Source organism: Globicephala melas, chromosome 5 (genome assembly GCF_963455315.2).
Source record: "Globicephala melas chromosome 5, mGloMel1.2, whole genome shotgun sequence".
Classification (NCBI taxonomy): Eukaryota; Metazoa; Chordata; class Mammalia; order Artiodactyla; family Delphinidae; genus Globicephala; species Globicephala melas.
In genome coordinates, this window is record NC_083318.1 from 26,899,559 (window position 1) to 26,922,845 (window position 23,287).

The 23,287-nt window shown below is 38.3% G+C and overlaps 1 protein-coding gene across 50 annotated transcripts in view; it reads right to left on the reverse strand.

Moving 5' to 3' along the window:
* Positions 1-23,287, reverse strand: part of ANK2 (ankyrin 2) — a 690,343-nt gene that overhangs the window by 19,964 nt on the left and 647,092 nt on the right. For 27 of the 50 annotated variants that reach the window (XM_060299088.1, XM_060299047.2, XM_060299051.2 and 24 more), the window contains 8 exons: positions 21,816-21,912; positions 18,854-19,082; positions 17,891-18,016; positions 15,616-15,738; positions 13,596-13,628; positions 11,658-11,679; positions 2,664-8,924; positions 1,065-1,139 (listed from right to left, as the gene is read on the reverse strand). In XM_060299088.1, coding sequence (XP_060155071.1) covers positions 1,065-1,139; positions 2,664-8,924; positions 11,658-11,679; positions 13,596-13,628; positions 15,616-15,738; positions 17,891-18,016; positions 18,854-19,082; positions 21,816-21,912 — 6,966 coding nt within the window. The remainder of the gene's footprint in view (positions 1-1,064; positions 1,140-2,663; positions 8,925-11,657; positions 11,680-13,595; positions 13,629-15,615; positions 15,739-17,890; positions 18,017-18,853; positions 19,083-21,815; positions 21,913-23,287) is intronic. The other 23 variants (XM_060299082.2, XM_060299080.2, XM_060299071.2 and 20 more) reach the window with 1 other exon arrangement.

A 23,287-nucleotide genomic window follows, 5' to 3' on the forward strand; every position in this document is an offset into this window, starting at 1 on the left:
TTGTAAGGTTTGAATTTTCACCAACTACAATAGATATTACGTTTAATATATACACTCATAAATACTTAAGAAGCAAAATAAATAATTCTGAATGCTACCTACTTAGTCAGTCAGTCAGGGATATTTTGATACCCTTCCTTCCCCTAAACCCCTCAATTAAATAAATCTGCTCAGTATTTTTAAATTACTTTAAAATGCTTTAGTCATTTATTCTACATTATCAATTATCTTTGTTATCGATATTATGACTCCTATCTCCTATTCATACCAAATTTTTAAGAAACTGAAAGGAGATTAATATTAACTTTAAACTGCTTGTTTCAATTAAGTAGTCACAAGTGACATAAAAGGAAGTCAGACCAAACAAATAAACAAACAACAAAAACAGAAAAAAGAAAAAAATCCAGATGGACAATCTTGCTTTAATATGTTAAGTAGCAGGAAAGATGAAAGGGTATAGCTTTAAAACCTACAACTCATGAGTTGCAAATACACCATATTGATTTTAGAATTCACTTTCCATTAAAAAATTATGTAACATACAATTCCTAAACTGAAACATACCCATCTCTCAGAGAATTATTAAACATCTCATTCATATGTACTTCAACATTCATCTGAAGTAAATTTTAGTACTGTTCAGGATGAAGATATCTGATTCAAGGCATCTAAAACAAGGAGCCCCGGTTGAATCTCAAATTAAATTTTATGACAATTACAACTAACAATGGTTTTGAAACACAATAATCTCCCCAAAGTTTAGATATCCACAGCTCCCAAAGGAGGGTAGTGGGGCTTCTTATATTCTCAAAATCTCTTAATCTAAAGTTCTATTATTCAAAATGCCAGAGACAATAAAAGGCCTGCCCTGGTTCACGCAGTGAGTTAATGCAGACCCTGGATTTTCTAGTTCATAGTATCATTCTTTTCACTATTCCATGTGTTCTTCCTCAAGGAAAGGAAAAAAAAGGCCTTTTTTCATTGTTAATGACAGTTGGCTGATGCAACAATGTCATTTAAACCAAGCAGGTTTTGTTGAAAAAAAAGGGTCACACTCATTTTACCTGTCCAGCTGAAACCAAGGTGATCAGCAATATACGCCAGCCTTTCCTCAATCCGTTCCTGCTCATCCTGTTGATCTACAGAAGGTCAAAAACAGAATGGCCAAAGGTTGTCCATGACAGGAGAGGAACCACAATACTGATCATCCAAAGAAAGGCAGTCAATTGTCCAAATATTCGATCATAGCACAAATTAACGATTACATTTTAAATCATATTAGATTGTGTGTTTGCCTGATTTCTGGAATGGAATGGGGAATAAATGTAATAAAAATCATGAAAACCATCTGCTTCCATATCTCTTTAATCAAGACTAGGCACTGGACATAATTATATAAGTTACCGATTTCTAGTAATCTTAGGACTTTCCTCTTAAAATTATCTGAGAGGATACTGCCCACCCGAAGAGAATCATCTAGCTCATCAAACACCAGAAAAATCATAAATGGGATGGAGAAATGGAGTAATTGGTTAGGACCTCCTATTATTGCCTGTGGCAGTATAAGATCATGTCTGGGTCATGTTGCAAAGAAATCACATCCGAGATTCACAAGAGACCGAGATCATGGGTTGATCAGACCATCCTGGCTTTTTTCAGTATGGCCAGAAACAACATTTATCTTGGTTCTGGTAACCTTGGAAGAAGGAAGAATAAAGTGTATGTATATGTATGTGTATGTTATATTGTCTTTTGGGCAAAGTTTCTGTCTGCTTACTACTAAGTAAGCTCATATAATACTCCCACAGACTATAATTTTCCCTGTGATCTTTAACCCCCATTAATTGATGGGCAGCATTTTAGGTCATGGTCATTTTTTTATAACCCAAATTTAAGAATAATAGTCTTTATTGTAGAGATATTGGAAGACCAGAGGCTACTTCTCAAAGCCATCTATGGTTTCCTTTTTTATAATTCAAAGAGCCATCATCCCTTCACAGTCAACTTAAATCATGCAAAGTTTGAGTTTTTGTTGTCTGCTGCATCTAATCAGAGTCCATTCTCCATTCATCTGCCGCATAAATGAAAAGCATGTTTTTACCTTACGATTGTTTGCTTAAAGTGTTTACCAATGGTATCTGAAATCCAACCTTTCTGAATCAAAAACAAATCCTCAACAATTAGAATTTCATGGTATGTGAAATCTTCTTGTGTAAATGGCTTCCTAATCATTGTAAAATCGTTAAGTACTTATTAAAGTACTCAAAGGTAATTAGAAAAAGCAATGAATCCTCATAATATGAAACAAAACCAAATATATCCGTACGCTTAATTTAAGGCTAAGCCTGGAACGTCAGAACAACAAAACTCAAAGCTTGCATGGCGTCACGTGCAGCAGCTAGAGAAAAGGCAAGATCCCCGTTGCCTGTCGATCATGTTTATGTTTTCCATAAGCATTCTCATTACTCAATCTTGAGATTGTTTCCACAGACAAGAGTATACAGAGAAAGCACAAAACACAAAGGGCTTACACAAACATAGTAACCACTACAGAAAGCTTAAAGAAAATGAGACACAAATCACCAAATAAAACAGACACACAAAAAAACTATATCAAATTTATGACATGCGTAGCACAGGGAATCCCAGTGGCTGGCAAATACCTTCAGCATGGTCATGGCCATTTTCATCAGGGATGCGTTCAATCAGAGTCTCAATGGACTCATCCCAAATGGGCCTTGTGTCAAAGATGTCCTCAGGAATTGAGTTCTCGGTCTCAACAGGTGGCAGATTTTCAATTACTGAAACTTCCAGGGCACTACTACTTTCGTCATCTGAAACTAACTCCTGCTCCCTTTCTGACTGTGTAAGTCTATCCACTAACTTGGAAGCCTCATCACTAATCTCCTCAAAGAATTCTATGGAGTTCCTGTAAAGGTCAAAGAAATGCTCCTTATTTTCTTTTGTGGGGCTTGTGGGCCCCCTGCAGGAAGATGTGGTGCTTTTGCTCTTTACTGGCAATCGGGATGCAAATATCTTTGGTTTTGTGGCCCCTTCCTCTGATTCTAACTCAAGCTCCTCTGCCCACTCTGTGCTTTCTGTTTCTGTCTCAATGTAACTTCTAGTTTTTACTGGACATTTGGTCTTTGCGTCCAAACTGGCATCAGATTCAGGTTTGCTTCTATTACTTGGCACTCTGCTTGTCATGTCCTGTCCCTGAGGAGCCTCTGTTTTCTGTAGAGACAGGTCTAGATGCGAAGGCTGCTGCTCGACTCTTTGGACGGGCACTTTCGTGGGGATTTTAGACTTTGGTTTTGTTTCATCCTGTTTACTTTCCTCATCCAGGCTGGGTAGAAAATCTTCAGAAAGGGAGCTCTCATACTCCACAGACGGAGGTGCTGGGGTTGAAGTGGGTATAGTCCTTACAGGGATTTTGGACCTGCTTTCAGTAGAAGGCACATTCTCCATGGGTGCAGTAGGGATTTCAATGACTGATTTCTGTTCCTCTGGGGATGAATCGGGAGAATCATCACCCCGATCTGCATATACAGACCTAGTGACTGTGGAAAAATCTAACTGAACTTGTCCAACCGGTTTAGGGGAGTCGGGGCAAGCTGTCTGCTTCACACTGGACAGGGGAGGTGTGTCACCCATTCCCACGGAGGGGAGGTCCTCAGCTCCCGCAGAAGGTGCCTCTTTCACTGATGTTTCAATGGAGGCTGAAATCTCCATTTGGGAGTTAAGTGGAGCATCTGAAGCGTGTGTTTCTTCTACTTCCTCACTCAGGTCATCGGGGAGTAGCTCTGCTTCGTCATCCACTGTTTCTTTCGATTCTAAGAGTGCTAATGACTCAGCCGATGTCTCCAGCTGTAGGGGCTCAGCACCAGTACCCCCTTCTCTCATGTCTTCAGAGACAGTCTCTTCCCTGGATTCCTGCCCAATTTGGAAAAAGTGGAAACTTTCGTCTGCATAGGACCTTTTGGTCATATCAATGGCACCACTTCGGGTCATCTCAAACAATTTTCCTTCCTGAAAGAGAAACGGATTTTGCTCACTGGTTGGGGTCCCCTCTTCAGTTGGGGTCCTAGCAGGAGTGGTGTCAGGGGTGGTACCCTGCGATTGTCTGTCTACCATCAAACCAAATATCTTCTGTTCTTCCTCTTTCACTCGAGCCTCAAAGGCTTCATCATCCTCACGGATTTCACTCCAGGAATCAGAATCTACATCAGTTTTTGTGATGATGACTTTGCTTCTCTGTTCACCAGCAACTGTTGATGCATTTGGTGCGGTTGGCTCTAAAGATGAGGAGGCTCTATCAGACTGCATTTCCCACAAGGTACTTTCTTGTTTGGGTTCTACGTCCAGGTTCTCGTCCTCAAAATTAGATTCTTCACTTGAAACAGTTCTTCCAGAGGCGCTTGTCACTTCTGCGTCTTCAGTGGAGGATGTGATGGTAACAGAAGACACTTCAGAAGAGTGAAAACTTGTGTGTCTTGTATCTGTTTGGGTTTTGCTTTCTTCACTAGAGAAAAAAGGTTGAGAAGGAACATTTTCATAAGGGCTTATGATTTGAGGATCAGAGATTTCATCAGTCTCCGCTGGGTCAGACACTGGAACATCCAAGGACGATCTATCAGTTTGAGTAGTAATGGATGAGTCTAGAGTGGACCGGTCCTCTGGTAAGCTCTCAAAAGCTTGGTCAGGTTTTGTGACCTCCATTTTTGTAGCAGAAGATGTAGAGACTATGTCTTCGTCTAATTCTTTTGCTTCAGATGCTGGACAACGATGCAAAGAGGACAAAGATGAAGAGCTTTCACTGGGGCAATCTACTTGTGGAGATTCGACTCCAGAAACATCAAGCTCTTCTTCTGTATCTTTTCCACCAGTGTCTTGGAGAGCTAATGATTCCTTATGGATAACTAGCTGCTCACTGACATCATCACCAGTGGAACTGCGGAGACCTGAAGAGACAGGAGTGGCTGAGCCGCTGGGACTCCCTGCTTCATACCCACGGTCATCACGAAGTTTTTGTTGATCAGCATCTCTGTTTAGATCATCATAAGACATCTCTGGGCCATCAGTAGAAACAGTATGACTGTCTTCAGATAAATGAGATTCACGATCTTTTTCTTCCTCTGATTTACCTGAATCTTCCTGAGTATCTTCATTCATCTTAAAAGTGTATTGTTTGGAAACAACAGGCTGGAATTGTACTTCTTCGGGACTGGAATTTGAGTCTATGCTGGATGGAAGTGGGGAAGGGGGTTGCACTTGAATAACTGGCTCTGATAAGAGGCCTGAGTCAGCACCTTTCTTCAGCTGTGTCAACTCAGGTTCACTTTCTGAGGAGGAAGAAGCCTTTCTGCTCTCTGATGTTACAACCACAGGGACATCGCTTTCATCCTCTACACTCTCCGTGTGTTTTGTTTCATCCATGTCTGCTGAACAGTCAACATCTGCGTCAGAGGATGAAGAAGATTCTTCTTGCTTGGGTTCTCTTTTGTAGTCCCTTTTCTGCTTTGCTTCTTGTTCAAGTTCATCAAACGTTTTGATTTTGGTTACCATTTTAAACATTTCCTCTTCAGGTGTGAACCTCTTTCTCTCCCCATTTTCTGAGTCATCCTCCTCTGCACATTCAGGAATCACAGCTGGTTTGGGGGTGCCTGCATCTGTGGGTTTGGGTGTGACCTCATAGCTAATTTCTTCGGAGCTGGGGGTGTCAGGGGAAAGGGGGCTCTTCCCTGAGCTCTCCATGAGTGACGTCTGCTCAAGGCTGTCATCCTCAGCACTGCCTTCTGGGTCTCGGAGCAGCCGGGACCGCATAGAGGCCACTTCCGTGAAGAGTTCTGTTTTGGCAACGGCTGAAGGAAGAGGAAAGTGACTCGGCAGAATTCCAGCCTTCATCTTTGGTTCAACAGGGCTGCTTTCAAGAGAATCATGGCAAGGGGATTCTTTCAGAGGACTCGGTTCCAGAGAATCAGGAGTTTTGTGTGAGGAGTTATCCTCCAGCACTGGGCTGGCTTCCAGGGAGTCTTTGTGGCTCACTGTGAAGGACTCATCAGCCCCAGGGCTGAGGACCTCACTATCACGGCTAGGGAGTGCGAGTTCTAAGCCTTGGGGACTTCTAATGACCCCCTGGGGCTTTGGCTCAGCCCTTGGGCCTGTCTCTACAGCAGCATCAGGCAGCGGCAAGGCCTTCGTCTCATCTGAGGGCTCAGTGGCTGTGGATCCCTGAGCTTCAGTATCCATTTGTGTCTCATGGGCTGAACTAACATATTTAAGTGGACCTTCATCACAGGACACTTCCTCAGTCAGTCCTTCGGATGTTTCTTTTGCTAATGATACGCCTTGGCTGCCAAGGCCGTCACCTTCTTGTGGGGGGCATGTGTCTTTGGAAGGGTCTAGGGTGACCTCCTTCAGCAAACACTCAGCAGAGGGCTCTGTGCCCCCCGTGACTGCAGCACCTTGCCCTTCAGAACCATCAGTAACGTCTTTGGTTGAGGGATGTCCTTTTTCGGAATGAATTTCTGGTGGTGTTTTTAACTTGGTAGTTTCCTTTGTTTCCTCAATTTGCTCCTCCCTTTTCTTTGGTGAGAAAGAAAGGCTTTCTGGGCTTGTCTCGGGGGTCTCTGCTAGGCCCTCATGCTTATAGCTTTCTTCTGAACTAATCTGAGGGGTTCCTTCCATCAGGCTGCCACACGGAGAACCTGCTACCCCTTCCTGCTTCAGGCTTTCCGAACTGCCATGTAAGGCACCACTCTGTAAAGACAGGGCTGGGAGGAACTCATCTTTCATGTAATCTAGCGGGAACGTTGTGTTGAAAGGACTAGTGAGCACTTGGTCTAAGTGCAGCTGCGCCTTCTCAGTCTCTTCACTCAGGCGGAACTGTTGGTATTTGTCATTGTCTTCCAGTTCCTGCTTAATGACGTCAGAAAAGTCAGTGGAGGTTTTCCTGTCTGGGCTGATCTGGAGATCCATGTCTCCCTGTTCATCAGCCAGCTTTTCTTTGGGGACTTCACTATCTTTATGGCTTTCTTCTTCAGGTGCTGGCTGAACAGGTTCGGGTGTTTTGTGGTTGAGCGCTTTCTCCTTTCCTTCAGCTACATCTTCTCTCTTAAACCCTGCGGAGGAAGCACGGACTGCTCTTCTGGATTCTGAAGGTCCCGTGACCAGGAATCTCTGGCCTCGTTTGATTGTCTGACTCTCTGTTTTATGCGTTTCTCTCGGGGTTACTATCTGCCCCTTTTCTTTTTCTACCCGAACTTTGCTTTTTTCTTGTGGCTGTTTTGGTTTTGCGGATTTGTGCTCAAAGAGTCCAGTCTTATGTTTAGATGGGTCCTGACCTGACTGGAAAGCTTTCATCAACTCCCGAACGGACATTGTCTCCTCGATTCTTTCTGTTTTTGAGGTGGGGGAGACAGCTGGTTGCTTGTCTGTTTTCCCAGAAGGTGACACAGGCAGGTGCTTCTCGGTTTTCCCAGAGGTTGAGACAGGTGAATGCTTTTCCATTCTTCCAGCTGGTGATACGAGCAAGCGTTTCTCTGTTCTGCCAGGTGACACGGGTGGATGTTTCTCTGTTCTCCCAGAGGGCGAGCTGGGTGGGCGTTTGTCTGTTTTACCTGAAGGCGAAACAGGTGGGTGTCTTTCTGTTTTTGTAGAAGAGGATACAGGGGAGTGTCTTTCAGTTTTTGCGGAGGGTGACAAGGGTGAGTGTTTCTCAGTTTTACTTGACGATGACACAGGTGAGTGCTTTTCAGTTTTTGCAGAGGGTGACAAGGGTGAGTGTTTCTCGGTTTTACTCACTGGTGATACTGGAGGGTGCCTCTCAGTTTTTGCAGAAGAGGAAAGAGAAGAGTGTCTTTCTGTTTTCAAGGAGGGTGACGCTGGCGCATGTCTCTCGGACTTCAGAGAGGGGGATGCAGCTAGATGTGTCCTTTGTGTTATCTTTTTTGGCACATCTTCTTTGCCTTTGACTCTGACAGGCAACTTGCTTCGCCCTTTCTGTTCATCTTCCACTCGTTTCTGAAGGGCCTTCACCTTGTCCTTTATGGAACCAATGGGAGTTTCTTCTATCAAAGGTGACGTAGCTTTTACAGGGGGAAGAGGCGCGGGGGCTAAACCTGGGTCCTCATCTAATGACTCTTCTGAACTACCTTTTTTAAGTTCAGTTTTTTCTGCACTAGCTTGTGAACTATCCTCTTTTTGTTTCTGTTTTTCTTTTAGTTTCCTTCTCACTGGCTTCTTTATGCCCAGGCTTGGTTTGGGCTGTTTCTGTGTGCTCTGTGTCTCCTCTGAAGGCGCTTCTTTAGCTTTCCCTTCGCTTTCAGAGCTCCTGCAAGGCCCCAGAGCCTCGCGTTTCTCCCCTGCCAGATCTTGCACCGTCTGCGGCGGCGCTTTGTGAGGAGACACGTAGGAATTTAGATCCTCGGGAAGGTAGTTCACTAGCCCTGTTGAGTCTTTCTCTACTTTTGCTTTGGTCTCTTTCTCTATTCTAACTTCTGCACATGGGTATTCGGTGATTTCTAAAGATGCTTTTTGCTTAGCCTCCTCTATTTCCTCATCACTGACAATAACCCATTCCTCTTCCACTAATTCTCTCTCTGGCTGAGACCTTGGCACACTGTCGTCATCTCTCATGCAGGTTCCGCTTCTCAGGATTTTGTTCACCTTCTCTAAGTCCTCTTTAACTCTTTCAACAATTTCAAAAGGCTCCCCTGGCTCTTCCTCAGCAGCCTTCACCAGCTCCTTCACTTTGAGGGAACCTGCCCTATCGGATCCATCTGTGGTCAAGATGGCAGTCATTTTGATCAAATCTTGTTTCATCTCAGAAACTTCAGAGAGCAAGTCCGGACTTGCTAGGACAGGAACTTCATTAACCAGGTGACTTTTCAGGACAGATGTTTCTGTAGATTCTGTCTCATCATCTTTGATGTGAATGAAAAACATTGAAAGTAAAATGGAAATCAAAAAAGATATTGGCAAATGTAATCAGGACTGAAACGACACAGTGTCTTTTCCTGTTGTGGCGGGTGGAACAACAAAAATGGGCTGGGAATGGTGGATCCACAAGGTCTCAGGATACAAAAGCAAAGCAAGGCTAACGGAAAAAAAACTGAAAAGGAAAAATGAGCAGGAAATAACTTGCTTAATTTTCTCACTTGTAGCACATCCACACATACAACAAAACTGTAACAACTAATCAAGACACACACAAAATCACAAAACAAAGAACGAACGCAGTGAAATTACACAGAGATATCTCAAGATTGTTCAGATGTTACAGACCAATGTTGAAAAAAGATGAACATGGGAAAAAAAGGAAAAAAGCATTAGAAATTGCAGAAAGTTGATTTCCTCTAGGAGAAAGCCAGTAGTAGCAAACTCAGAATATCGTCTAATGATGTATAGACATTATTTAATCATACAAAAATCTGGAATTCAGTATATTTAGTTCTGCCAATATACAATGACTATGTAAAATATATCTGAATCAGCTGCAAACCGGCATTTCATCTAAGGGAAATTCACACCAACAACGAAACAAACAGTCTTGTGCTGAGAGGCATGGTCCTTTCCTTGGAGCAACCTCCTTGTTTAGACACGTAATGGACAGACCAAGGAGGGAAAGAAAGGAAAGGAAAGAAAAACAACAAAAACAACGATTGTGATTAAACTTATATGTGAGTCCAAAGTTAAAATGTGATGCATGGCAACCCAAATCAGAGACAGTCACACAGGACACACGCACAGTTTATGTAAGCCAAGTTATTTCCATGCAAAGCAAAGGTGGAATAAAACTGGTGGGAGAGGTGGCCTTGCTGAAATGTGCAGGCAGGAGAATGGTAAGAAATTAGAACAAATATGGAAAACGTTACTGTGGTGAAGCGTATTTACTTCCCTGAAAGTCCACATACAAGATGCTCGATGCAGTATGTTTGAGGCATAGGTAGTGGGGGCCTGCACCCATTAAAGGCAAGGGGGAAAACTCAAACTCTCTTAGGATTTATTCTTGAAAAGACCTTAGGAAAGAGTCCTTTCAACAGAGCCCTCCTTTGGAGATTATTTCATGCCTGGTTGAAGATTATTTTATGATTGTCTTTATACTAAAAGAAAGCCAAACATGAGTCTATATTTGAAACTTTTAAAGCAGTCACAATACCTGGGAGTCATTCAGGAGGATCTATGACATTACAGCAATATAGTAACTTTTTAAAAATGATTGAGCCCAGATGGATGAATTTTTAATTCCTACTAGCTTGTATCCAAGGAACAAAGGGCTATTTAAATAAACATCGTAGTCCCAGAGAAGAAAGTGGGATAATAAAATCTCTTTAAAAAGAGGAATTAATGAAGGCAATGATAATGTAAATTTTTTTATAAACATAAATGCCTTCTCTTGAGAGAATCAGTATATGTTGAGGAGCTATACTATGTGAAATGCATATACAAAGATATATTAAACTAATTTATATCAATACAGATTTGTTCAGATATAAAACAATGAAAACATCCAGAATTTCAAATATTCTAGTCCTGAATAATGATTTAACATGAGGGTAAGGAGACTCTCATTTGAAAGTATTTCAATAACTTAGCAGTAAATTACATTGTGCTAGGACTTCAAAAGAAGGGGGGAAAAAAAAAAGCCTGATGATTATTGCATAGGGCCTGATGACCATATTAAACATGGTTCTAAGTTTTCTTCTTTTGGGAATAGCACCCAGAAATACAGTGAATCAAAATAAATCTTAAAATGAATAAACATTAAAAATTAGATTTTTTCTAGAGCATTTGGGGCATAAAAGCAAGAAGGAAACCTGAAAAACTCAACTTCTTCCACATAAGAAGCTAGAGTCACCAGAAACATTTCAACACACTAAAAATTTCATTGACTGTTACAAACCTGAAATGAACTCTAAGAGAGCTCTCTCAAAGTCTGTAAAAACCAGTTCTCTTTGTACTAGATTACGTTTAGGCTTTGAATCATTATTTAAAATTAGCACTATTATGACATACTGCTGTGATTAATAATTTCATCCAGGAGGTTTTAATTTTTGCTTTTCTGGTTCTTAATTTTTTCAGAAAGTTTTCACAAAAGTCCATTAGACCTCAGCCCTAGAAAAGTCAGTTATACTTCACCACAGTAAGAGGTGTAAGGGGTAGGGGTCGGGGTGGGGTGAGGGGAGAGTTAGCTTTAGCTGAAAACTATTAAGACAGTATCACTTTTGCAGGTGTAGCCTACATAAATAATGAGCTCTCTACTGATGTCAGTTGTTGCTTGATATAAAAAGTGATACTGTCATGTCAGAGCTTAAAAAAAATGAGATGACAATATTATGCTAACAAATGGACAAAAACGGTAGGGTGGGTTTCTAAACAAGCATAACAGCAATAGCAGGGTTAACAGGGATCTAAAAGAAAGTGAATGCTTAGATGAATAATCATTGCATTTTACTGCTAATTAGCTCACAAATTAGATATATTCATAATTTAACTGGCCAAGCTGCTTTTCTAAATAAATATTAATGATTAATAAGGATAGTATAAAAACATAATTATTATAGTGGTTAGTAATGGCAACTAGCTTGCATCTTGATTCATGCTTTTCTTTATTGTAGCCAGCTTTCAAACAAACTCAATTTTATTTGAAATCTTACTTTTTTCTGATGTCATATCGATCTGAAAGAAAACATACATAAATTGAATGGTTACAAATAGCATCTTGCCTCACAGCCCCTGATGTGTACAGTAAGCTCCTATTTTATAGACGTGGGAAATGCCATAAGCTAGAGGAAGTTCAGAGTAATTTGCTACTGTTCTTCCCTAGAGTCTCTGATTCTTATCCTAACTTTGAAAAAACAAATCTCCTTTCTAGACACTATGGGTGGAGAGTCCTTTCTAACATGTTACTCCTGGGAAGGTATGATGCAGGTGTGTTTGATGTTAGAAATACATACTACGGAAAAGGCCAGGAAAAAAGTGAAGTAGGTTTTAAACAGTAAGTGTCAATTTAGTTGAGAGAAAGGAAAGAACAAAGAGCATGCCAGGGTGTTACATTCTACAGAAGTAGTTTCATTATTAGTTATAAACCAGAATTCCAAATCCTGAAAAGAATACAAACTGGATCTGTCGCCCTGAATAGTTCCTGAAAATACTCATTAGAAAAATCATAAGCCTAATGGAAGAATTCATTTGAACATAGCAAAGTTGGTTTCATAATTGTGTTGCTCTTTCAACAAGGTATGCACGTATCATCTTGAACAGCTTGGGGATTGAGTCATCAACTACAGAAAGGAAATTGAATATGAGAGACAAAGAGTGACTGCACAGTTGAGGGAAAAAATGACTTCAGTCTTGTCATAAGTTTATTGTGTATCTGGTTATACGTGGCAGGACAATGAGTCTCTCATCCTGCCCCACTGCCTGGGTATCGGTAAAGAAGTGAATTCAGGGGCAGTCTATGAACTGATAAGGCCTTACATTTTAAGCTGGTGAGTACAAGGGTGTTTATTATGTTTTTCTTTATGGTTTTCTAGTTTAAATCCAACAGAATAACATTAAAAATAAAATTAGTATATTTGACAACATTTACGTGCAGCTAATAACAATTCCATTTGTCTATCTTAGAAACAGGAAGCTATATGTTAATCAGTTAAGTATATGGACTTTTCCAATGATTTCTTTCATTTCTATGATAATGTTTGGGCATTTTCAGACCTTTATAAGGGAAACAAACACACACTTGCTTTGACTATCGAAGCAGGTATAATTCAAATGGCTATTTATTCAAGGTAACCTCTCTAAGGCTCATTTTCTTCATCTGTCACATATCATCTATGATATGATAGCACACACCTCACAGGGTGACTGTGAGATCAGTGTTGGTGGGGTATGTGGAGCACTTAGTAAAGAATCTACCTTATAAGAAGTGCTCATTATATGCAGAGTTCTGCATTATAATATTAGTATAGTCAAATGGATGAACTATATGCTCCTTAAAGTTTTTTATTTCAGTGGTTCTCAAACTTTTTGTTATTAACCCCCCTTTACACTCCTAAAAAAATACTGAGGAGTCTGAAGAACTTCTGTTTATGTTTAACATATATAAATAAATATGTGTATTACAAATAAATATACAAGAACCCAAGTATACACAAGTGCACATTCCAGAGTGTCAGGGTGATGATGTCATCACATGTAATGGAGCCTCTGGAAGACTCCTATGTAGCTTGTGAGGATATGGGAGCTAAAAGGCAAAAAATGTTTCAGTACTATTAAGGAAAGAGTTTTGACCTCCAGGCGTCTCCAGACCAACCTTTGAGAACCACTGAGATAATGGTTTTGGTCTTCAGCTGTTGGTAGAGAAATCTATATTGCTGCATAAAGACAGGTAAGAATTTATAGGGAAATTTTACTGTCCTCTGAAATCAGTCCATAAGATGAGAAAACAGGCTCAGAGAGGTTAAGTAAGATCGTGACCCTTTAATTACTAAGGACAACGGCGTAACCCTTCTAAGACACAGGTAACCATGTGCTCTTATCAGTGGTTATAGCAGTAACACAGCCATTAACAAGTGACAATGCCACACAATTACCTCTTCCTCCTGTTCTTGATCTGACTCTGATTCCTTGCCGCCCCAAGATGCCATGCAAGATGGAAAAAAGAGAGCAGGAAGAGTGGAGAGTATTTAGAAGAAAAGACAAGACTAAATACCCTGACAACAGATATCAATAGGTAAGCATACGTCAGCGTACTTGTATTTTTTCTTACTAACAGTGTACAGAAAACAAGCACAAAAATTAAAGAAGATTGATTTAAATGCAAATGTCTGTAGATTCAAGAGACAAAAGAACCAAGATTATAAATAGACTAATCTACTAGACAAAAGAACTAAAATTATAAATATACTAATTTCAGATGCTCCGTTACCAGCAGTCTCAAAGTTTGACGTTTAATGGACTTGATGGCATATGTCTACAGAAATGGTGATGACAATATCTCAGCCATTAACAGATATTGGCTAAAAATGTTAAAAGCCACAAATAAACATATGGTGAAAATATTTTCAATACACAGGCAATATTTAGGAGTTCTATTATAATTAAGAGCTACTAAGTTCTAAAATATATCTGAACTATACACTGTTTGGCAATTTTTTCTTTTGTTTTGAGTTACTAAATGGAAAGTTGTCCTGGACCATCACAGCATTAATAACTGTGTCTGATACATCTTGACTTAAAAGTAAAAAGTAATAATAAACTAAATGCTTTCTTTTATAGCACATTGAAAGCTCATTGAAATCAGAGACAAAGCTCGTTCATCTTTATACATCACTCAGGTGGATCGCCCCAGCAGTACGTATTTCTTCGTGGTTCTTATTTGGTATTCTGCTTCGGTGACTCAAGAGTGATCAGCAGTACAAACCCCAAAGTACATTCTGTACCATTGGAGTGCAATTACAGTCCACTTACTGGATCACTATACCTATTGCTGTATTCTAATTCTTGGAATAATATGTAAATTTATGTAAACAGATACTGGTATTTCATTTAATTTTTATCATTTAATAAGAATTTACAATGTTAAACATGACACTACATGCTTATCTCTATGTGACTGATCTCTAATTTATAAGAATAATTAAGTAAGAAAAATATACTGTGGTAAATAAAAAGAAGTATAGGAAATGTTTTGTTTTGCAGAGTCAAGATTTAGGATTTTAAATATACTTCTACCTCTCCTCCAGGTCTCACCTGCCACTACTCATCCCACTTCCCAATCTCTAAAATTCACACTGATCACTTGCTATAACCTCCTATAAATTGCCATGTGGGAGCTTTCCATTAAAAGGAAAGGGATACTGGTTAAAATTTTTTTTAATAATAAATAAAGTTCTCCCCAACATTTAACTCACCCCCCTTGCCTTCTTTGATTTGATCAGAGTAATCAAAGAATTCTATAATGGGGAGAGGTTTGACTAGAAAGTAATACCTGTAGGTAGATTTGGGTCAAGAATTAATGAATTTTCCTTTCAATCATGTTTCAAATCTACTCCTATAACATGCGAGTACTTTATATACTAATCATGTTAAAATAGTTGAAAAATTAATTTGATGCTCCTAAAACAGTACAGGTTACAAGATGAACAAATAATTATTTTAGCAACAAGATAAAATATACTGCTGTTGCTCTGAATCTCATAATACATAATCTACCTGTGAACTGGTAGTAAACCGAAGCTAATAGACTCATAAAGTTTTGGTAGGGTGAAATGTACTAGTATGGTGCCAGGAGGGCACATAAAAACAATAAGAAAGGCAAAGTGAACTATTTAATTTTTAAAAATTAGTCCAAAAAATTAAATCTTAAATTTGAATTTTCTCTCTTCCATATCCAATATGTATTTACAGAAAATTTTCCATCAAAGTGAATTTAATGTGAAATAAGGTAGAGCTACTTTTTCCCTTACTTAAATGGAAAATCATAAATTGGACAGGGTATCAAAAATGACTGTTATATATGGTTGCATTCAGTGTCTTTGCTTTTATTTATTTTAAAGAATTTGAAACTCAAATCCTATACTCCCTGAATTGCACTACAGCAGGTTACAATACCTTCGCATAAATTGGCAGGGTGATGTTTAAGTTGCAAATAGCTTGATGCACCAGGCCTCTTGTAGATTTTGGCTCTTTCATAAATGATAGTCGTCCGCAAGGTTCCTGAGTTGTATCACGTACCTTGAACAAGAAAGGCATACATGCTTCACCCATATGATACACACTATTTATTTTAATGAGATGATACTCAAAAGAATCAGGAAATAGCATTAGATAATGCTAAATAAGGATTTGGAGGTGTTCCTTTTCTCCTTTCCTATTGTCATTTAGAATGGTTAAAAAAGATCATTTAGCTTAAAAAAATGTGGTAAAATATACATAACATAAAATTTACCATTTTCGTTTATACACTTACCATTTTCAAGCATACAATTCAGTGTCATGAAGCACATTCACAAAGTTGTGCAATCATCACTACTATGCAGAATTTTCCATCATCCCAAACAGCAACTCTGTACCCATTAAGCAGTAATTCCCCATTCTACTCCTCCCCCAGCACCTAGTAACCTCTATTCAACCTTCTGTTGTTATAAATTTGCCCCTTCTAAGTGCCTCGTATAGGTAGAGTTATACATTCACGTTGCAACATATATCAGAATTTCGTTCTTTTTAAAAGTTTGTGTTAAATTATACATAAAACATCATTTCAACCATTTTTACATGCACAGTGTAGTAGCATTAAGTACATTCACACTGTTGTATAACTATTACCACCATGCATCTTCAGAACGTTTTCACCTTCACAAACTGAAACCGTTTCCATTAACTTCCCATTCCTTCCTTCCCCGATCCCCTGGTAACCACCAATCTATTTTCTGACTCTGCATTTGACTGCTCTAGGTACCTCATATAAGTGGGAACATACAATATTTGGCTTTTGTGTCTGGCTAATTTCCCTCATTTTAAGGCTGAATAATATTCCATTGTATGCATATACCACACTTTGTTTATCCATTCATCTGTGGATGGGTATTTGGGATGTTTCCACCTTTCGACTACTGGGAAGATGCTGCTATGAACACTGTAAGTAACCAAGTCCCTGCTTTCAATCCTTCAGGAATTGCTGGATCATATGCTAATTCTATGTTTAACTTTTTGAGGAACTGCCATACTGTTTTCCACAGTGGCTGCACCATTTTACATTCCACCAGCAATCAATGTATCAGGATCCCAATTTCTCCACATCCTTACAAACATTTGTTATTTTCTGTTTATTTGTTTGTTTGTGATAATAGCCAACCTAATGGGTATGGAGTGGGATCTCACTGTGTTCTTAGTTTGAATTCACTTAAGTTGTTGAGCATATTTTCATGTGCTTATTGGCCCTTTGTGTATCTTGTTTGGAGAAATGTTTACTTAAGTCGTTTTCCTATTTTTGTATTGTGTTGGTTATAAAATGACTTTTGCACATCAATAATATCAAATATTAGCACAATTATACAGCTGTTTGTGTTAAATGGATCCACTGCCCCTCAGCAGTTAGTGCTTAATGTGTGATCTGTAAGAGCCTTTCTTTAATCGGGCAAAACAACTGAACCAGAAATGGCACAATGAAGGCCTGCAGTAGAGATCTTGAGAAAACTTAACAGACTTATTAAAATTTAAATAGAATTATTACTTCAATTTCACAAATCTCTCACTCATATCCATTTTTGTCCCTCTTTAGAACTGGGAATCTAGGACAAAACTTGTATATGTTACTGTTACGTGGATTAATATTCCTAAAGAGGGACGACAAATTTATGGTACACTGAAGTGTCTCCATAAATGTTTGTTGAATGAATTTATGAAAGTATATCCAGTCTATAGCTCTATCTGGGATAATCTCTTAATAGATTAAGCGAGATCCTGGGTCTTTTGAGAGCTTTTTATTACAAAAATTTGTCACTAAGAACTCTTTTGGTCTCTACAATTGTGAAATCACATGTTTTAAAAATTTAAGCACAAATATTTAAAAGACCTAATAGTAAAAAAAAAAAAGAGAGAGAGAGAGAGAGACTTCCCTTAAAATTTGGAAAAGAATGGCCAGTTTTTCTAATTAATGAATTGGCTATTTGTCCCTCATTCTTAGCCTTAAACATAGTCTATAACTAAAAATTAAGGTTGAAATTTTAAAAAATGGTTGGTTTTCTAGGACTTGAAAATTTTACAGAAATGGTTTAAAAAAATCACTGGAAATGACTGAAAAGCAAATATTTTCTTCTACTAAAGGAAGTCAAAGCTTTACTTGATCTTGAATTAAATGCATTACAAAGTTCCATGTATATATTACCTTGACAAAGAGAGGAAGTCTGTTTTCTTTGAAGGCAAAAAAACTGAATATATGATGTTGGCCACTCTTGGTTAATGGCACCAGGTTGCCAAAACAATCAACATAGATGGGTTTTCCTTCTAATACCTGGTGGACATAGAGAAAAACAACACAGAATATAATAGCTGCAATTATTACTTGTTATTTACATGAAGAAGTGGTGGTATTACCTGGAACATTAAAATTCTTAAAATGTGCATACAATAATCTTTAAACTCCTGACTGACATTTGGTCTTATCTGTGACAAAGCACGTACCAGCACTCCCTCTTCTTACTAGTAATGGGAATCTTCAAACGCATAGTGGCATTTAATGTTAATGGTCTCATTTCTAATCCTCTAACATGTTACCTTCGCAAACCAATATATCTTTAAATACTAAATTTAAATTTCTTTTTGACATCACAATGAGTCAGGTTACTTGAGTTCAATATCCAAAGGCCCACACTGATGGAAAATTCTGAAATAAGAAAAAGTAATGTAGAAAAGCCCTGGATATCATACTTTCACATTTATACAAAGCATATACTTCCTGGACTGTTTTCTTCACTATTAAAGAATAATAAGAAAAAAAAAGAAATCAAATAAATATTCACCTCAAAAAATAATAACAAGGAAAGATAAAAACATATAAATTGCTATATTTATTTACATACTTTGAATTTATCAATGACACATAATTTTTCCCACAATAATCTTTAAGAGTCCTTTTACCTCCTCACATACACTGAGACTATCCCAACTGAATAGGTCCAAACTGGCTAAAAATGGCTGATTTTAGACCCTGACCTTCCTTCTAACTGATCAAGATGTCGACTGGTCTTTTTTTTTGATGGCTCTATTTATGGTATACTATTTTAAATATAATTTATTAATAAAGGTATAAACAACATATTAACAAAAATTGGTTTTACAAATACAGTACCTCCACATCCCTGCTTCTGGCCACCTCAGCAAAGTTTTCTTGTTGTTCAAGCGTCTTATCCACTTTATCATCAGTCATGCAGAAACACCTCAACCTGGCTTCAATGGGGTCATGTGATTTGGCAAACACTACAAATTTGGCCATATATGGTACACAAATAATTTCTCTATACACTTGTGATGCAAAGGTAACGGACTCCTGGATTTGTCGACAATCTATCAGCCAGAACCTATAAAATAAAATAAGGTCAGTTACCTGAAATTTAACGTACAGTTAGCCCTCGGTATATATGGAGGACTGGTTCCTGGAACTCCACAGATACCAAGATCCGCAGATGCTCCAGTTCCTTATTTAAAATGGTGGAATACAGTCAACCCTCTGTATCAGTGGGCTCCATGACTATGAATAAGGAAGGCCAACTGCATGAAAACCAAGTCCGTTCCTTCAATATGATCAAAGTAATCATTAAATGCTTCTTGGAAAAAGAAGGGAGCAAGAAAGGGAGATAATGAGAGGAAGTAAAAAGGAAGGGAAAGAAAGATAGGGAAGGGAGGAAAGGTAGGAGGATAGATGGGAAGGAGGAAGCAGGTGAGGGGAAGAGAAAAGAGGTACCAGGTGTTTAAGGTCAACTATTAAATACTGTGTTTGTAATTTTTTCCCTTGGAAACTCTTCTGAGTATTCAATCTCCTGAAATATAGCTTCAGTGTTTAGAATCCTTTAGTGGTATAAGCCCAGTATTGGACATTATGACAAGTATCTCACTGGATGAGTTTCTATTGTCCATGATTGCCCCTCCTGTTCATTTCATTTCCTGAAACTCTTTTCAACAAAATCTACCTAGCTTTTCCCCTCATTCCATCATTCTTTTCCAAAGGACTCACAGTCACCAAAGTTGGATCAACCCAGCCACTTAAAAAAAATCTGATTTGCTTCAGAACTCTTAAGTATTGCTTAATACAATTAATAGAAGAAACTATTAGCTTTGTGACTAATTTATGATTTCTAGCCTCAGCTAAATCTGTGACATATTTTGGCAACTTCTTCCTCAGATACCATTTTATTCAGTACATTAATGGTGCTAAACCTTTATGATACCCCTGGACCTTCCCCCTCAGCTCAGACCCTCAGAAAGGTAACTTCACTGAGAAAGCAGAGACGATCAGACGGCCATTCTCTCAATTTGCTGTTCATACACTTCAAAGATTTATTCCACATCCTCTTACTTTGAAACCTTTCTCCATCTATGATCACTCTCCTTCCCCCAACTCATTGCCCATAATCTTTAGGTATTCTGAGATTTCCTTATCTTCTTAGCCTTTCTTTCCTTCAGTTCCTGACCCATCTCTCTTCTTCTTCTTTTTAATTGTGATAAAATATATGTAATATAAAATTTACCATTTTAACCATTCTTAAGGGTGCGATTCATTGGCATTAAGTACGTTTACAATACTGTGCAATATGACCACTCTCCATTTCCAGAACTTTTTCATCATCCCAAACAGAAACACTGTACCCATTAAACAATCACTTCAAATTTTCCCCTTCACCTCAGCCCCTGGTAACCTCTATTAAACTTTCCGTCTCTATAAATGTGCCTGTTCTAGGTACCTCATTTACATGCAACACCTGTCCTTTTGGGTCTGGCCTATTTCATTTACTATAGTGTGTTGAAGGTTCAGTATAGTTCCTGGCTCTCGGCAGGCACTCAACATTACCTTCCTCTTTATACTGATTGAACTATACTTTATTCACTGCTTCTTCAATTGTCTGAAAAACTTAAATTATTAATACAATAACATAATAACTCATGATTTCTTGGTCTATCCTACAAGGCCTTCTGTAAATAATGTTGTTAACCAACATTCCGGCATTATTGCTGAATTACAGACTCCACTGTTGCCAGCTCCCAATGCCCTTCTGCATCTTTGCTCATGTTACCATCTTTTCCACTTTTATATATCTGCCTGTTAGGTTCCTACCTATCTCATGAGTCACCTCTTCTCAGACATCCTCTGTGACCACCCTGATGCAAACACCCTCCTCTGAATTCTTTTAGTACCTCTTTTGTACCTTTCCATTCAGAACTTGTCATTTTCTGGCATTAGAACGTGGATGCCTGAGTGGCAGGGCACATTGACACATAGAACCGGAGACTCAAAGTTGAGCCCTCTGGGCTCGAACTATAAACATGTGTCACCACACCCATCTATTGCTGTGCACTGTTATTTACGCATCTATCTTTTTTCCCCCCGAATAAGAATTTAAGCTTTAACCACTCTCAACTTCAGTTTTCTCATCTGTAAAATGGACAGAATGCTTCTTGCCCTTCTTAAGTCACAAAGTTGTTGCAGTAATCAAATTAAATAAATGGGAAAATGCTTGGCAATCTATTAACAATCATGCAAATGAGAACTCATATTAATAAACTGAGTTAGTGTATACACATGCAATAAAACTAAATAGCTTAAGCTTTTTAAAGATGTGTGATACATAAGTGGGCAATATGTAAATGTGCTATGATGCGTAAGCATCACCGAAACCTCTAAACTGTTTAAGCAAACCGTGATATGTTTTGTGTTTTGGTTATCATTCTGTTGGAAAAAGTAGTTCAGGCTTTTGTTGACAGCAGGAAATCTATCATTCCTAAGACTTTTGGGACTGGAAAAATCAGCAGTGGCTGCTAAAACCAGAGTCTGGGTCATACAGTAATAGCCAACAATCATTTATTTTCTTTAGATTTTAATCTGACTGGCTTTGTTATTACTGGCTTTGTTATACTACTTGTTATTGCATTATCACTATTACATTTACTGGCAGGTCTAGTTTATAATATGAAGGTAAATGCAGACCATATTTAAAACCATACCAAAAAAATGACTTTTAAAGAATGTAAGGAACAAAATAAAAGACATTGGGGGCACACAATTTCACAGTAGGTTTTTCTATGCAGTATAACCATACCTGGCAGACACATTGGTTGTAAAGGAAACACATTCATTGACAAATGTTAATGGCGTAGTTCCTGTAATATCTTCCCACTGAGCAGGGGTGGTTCCACCTGAAATAATATGATTGTTGAAAAAAATTAGGCAAAATTCCAGACCCTGCATTGTAAAATAAAGTCTTTGTGGTAGTGGCTATGTTCACTCACCCTTCGAGATGACACATTGGAAGCAAAATGACTAAAAACTGTATGCTAAAAAATGACGCATTGAAAACAAACAGCAAACACCACACTTCATGGAACTAAATTTAAGGGAGGTCATTTGAATAACTGCTTCAAATGACTAGGCGCTCTATTCTCTGCTGACATTCTAAAGCTTTTACTGTAATTGCAAGGCTCTGAAGGTAAGTTTGAATTATATACAATTGATGATTTTAAAAGATCCTTTGACCAAGCAAGGAGCTGAATGCTTTGTTAAAACAAAAATCCAAATATTCTTTTGTTCTTTAACTTCATATTTTATGCAATTATTTTCAAGAAAGAAAACTTCCTCTCAATTTGTAATTGAAGGCTGGCAAAAAAAGTGCTTGGAAAATATTAAGAGCTCAATAAATACTGCAAAGTGAATGAGCAAATGACTGAATGCCAAAGGATGACCTCTGTGCACAGACAAATCACTATGGAGGGTGATGCTGACTTTTATTTCTACTGAGAAATTAAGTTGGCATAGATAGGACAAAACTGTCTTCAAGCACTGCAGGAGAAATATACGTTTGAGATGAAAACCAATTTTGACTAAGGTTTCTTAAAGAAGGGAATGAGTTATCAAACAAAGGTCATGGAAACTTATTCTTGGAGGCCTCTAAAATATACACTGTAAGCAGAACCATAAAATATAACTGAGCAAAACACAAAAATCCAAACACCTAGGTTAACATATTTGTAAAAATTAATAGATAAATTAAAGAAATTGTTTACTACAAATCCGTCCAAAGACAGAGGGCTGGAATAACTAGATCAGATGGTGCCTAGGCCCAGGTGGTATCTTCATTTTGTCATCTATAAGGGCAGGATGTACCATGGACATTTTTCAATCTGACTTGTTTTGCAACCACACTATTATGCTGCACATTGTAGGAAGGTTAATCATATACACATGGACCAAAAAGTATGGGAAAGATACCCAGGAATGCTATGTAATAACCAGAAATGAGTAATTGGAAAGAGGCCATAAGTGAAGCATATGATTTCCCACTACCCTCATTTTAGTCCATGTACTTTAAAATTATGTCATATTATTAAACTTATGCGGTAAAGTCTCAATGATTCGTTATCAAGAGTACAGAAAAAACATTAATGAGGAGGAAGAATGAAAGAGAGAATAAAAAAAGGGTAAACATTTCTGCTAATATGAAGGAGAAATGAAAAAAAAATTCTAACAATACTTAAGCAAGCAGAGATGGTCACTATTCCTACTGACAACAGTACG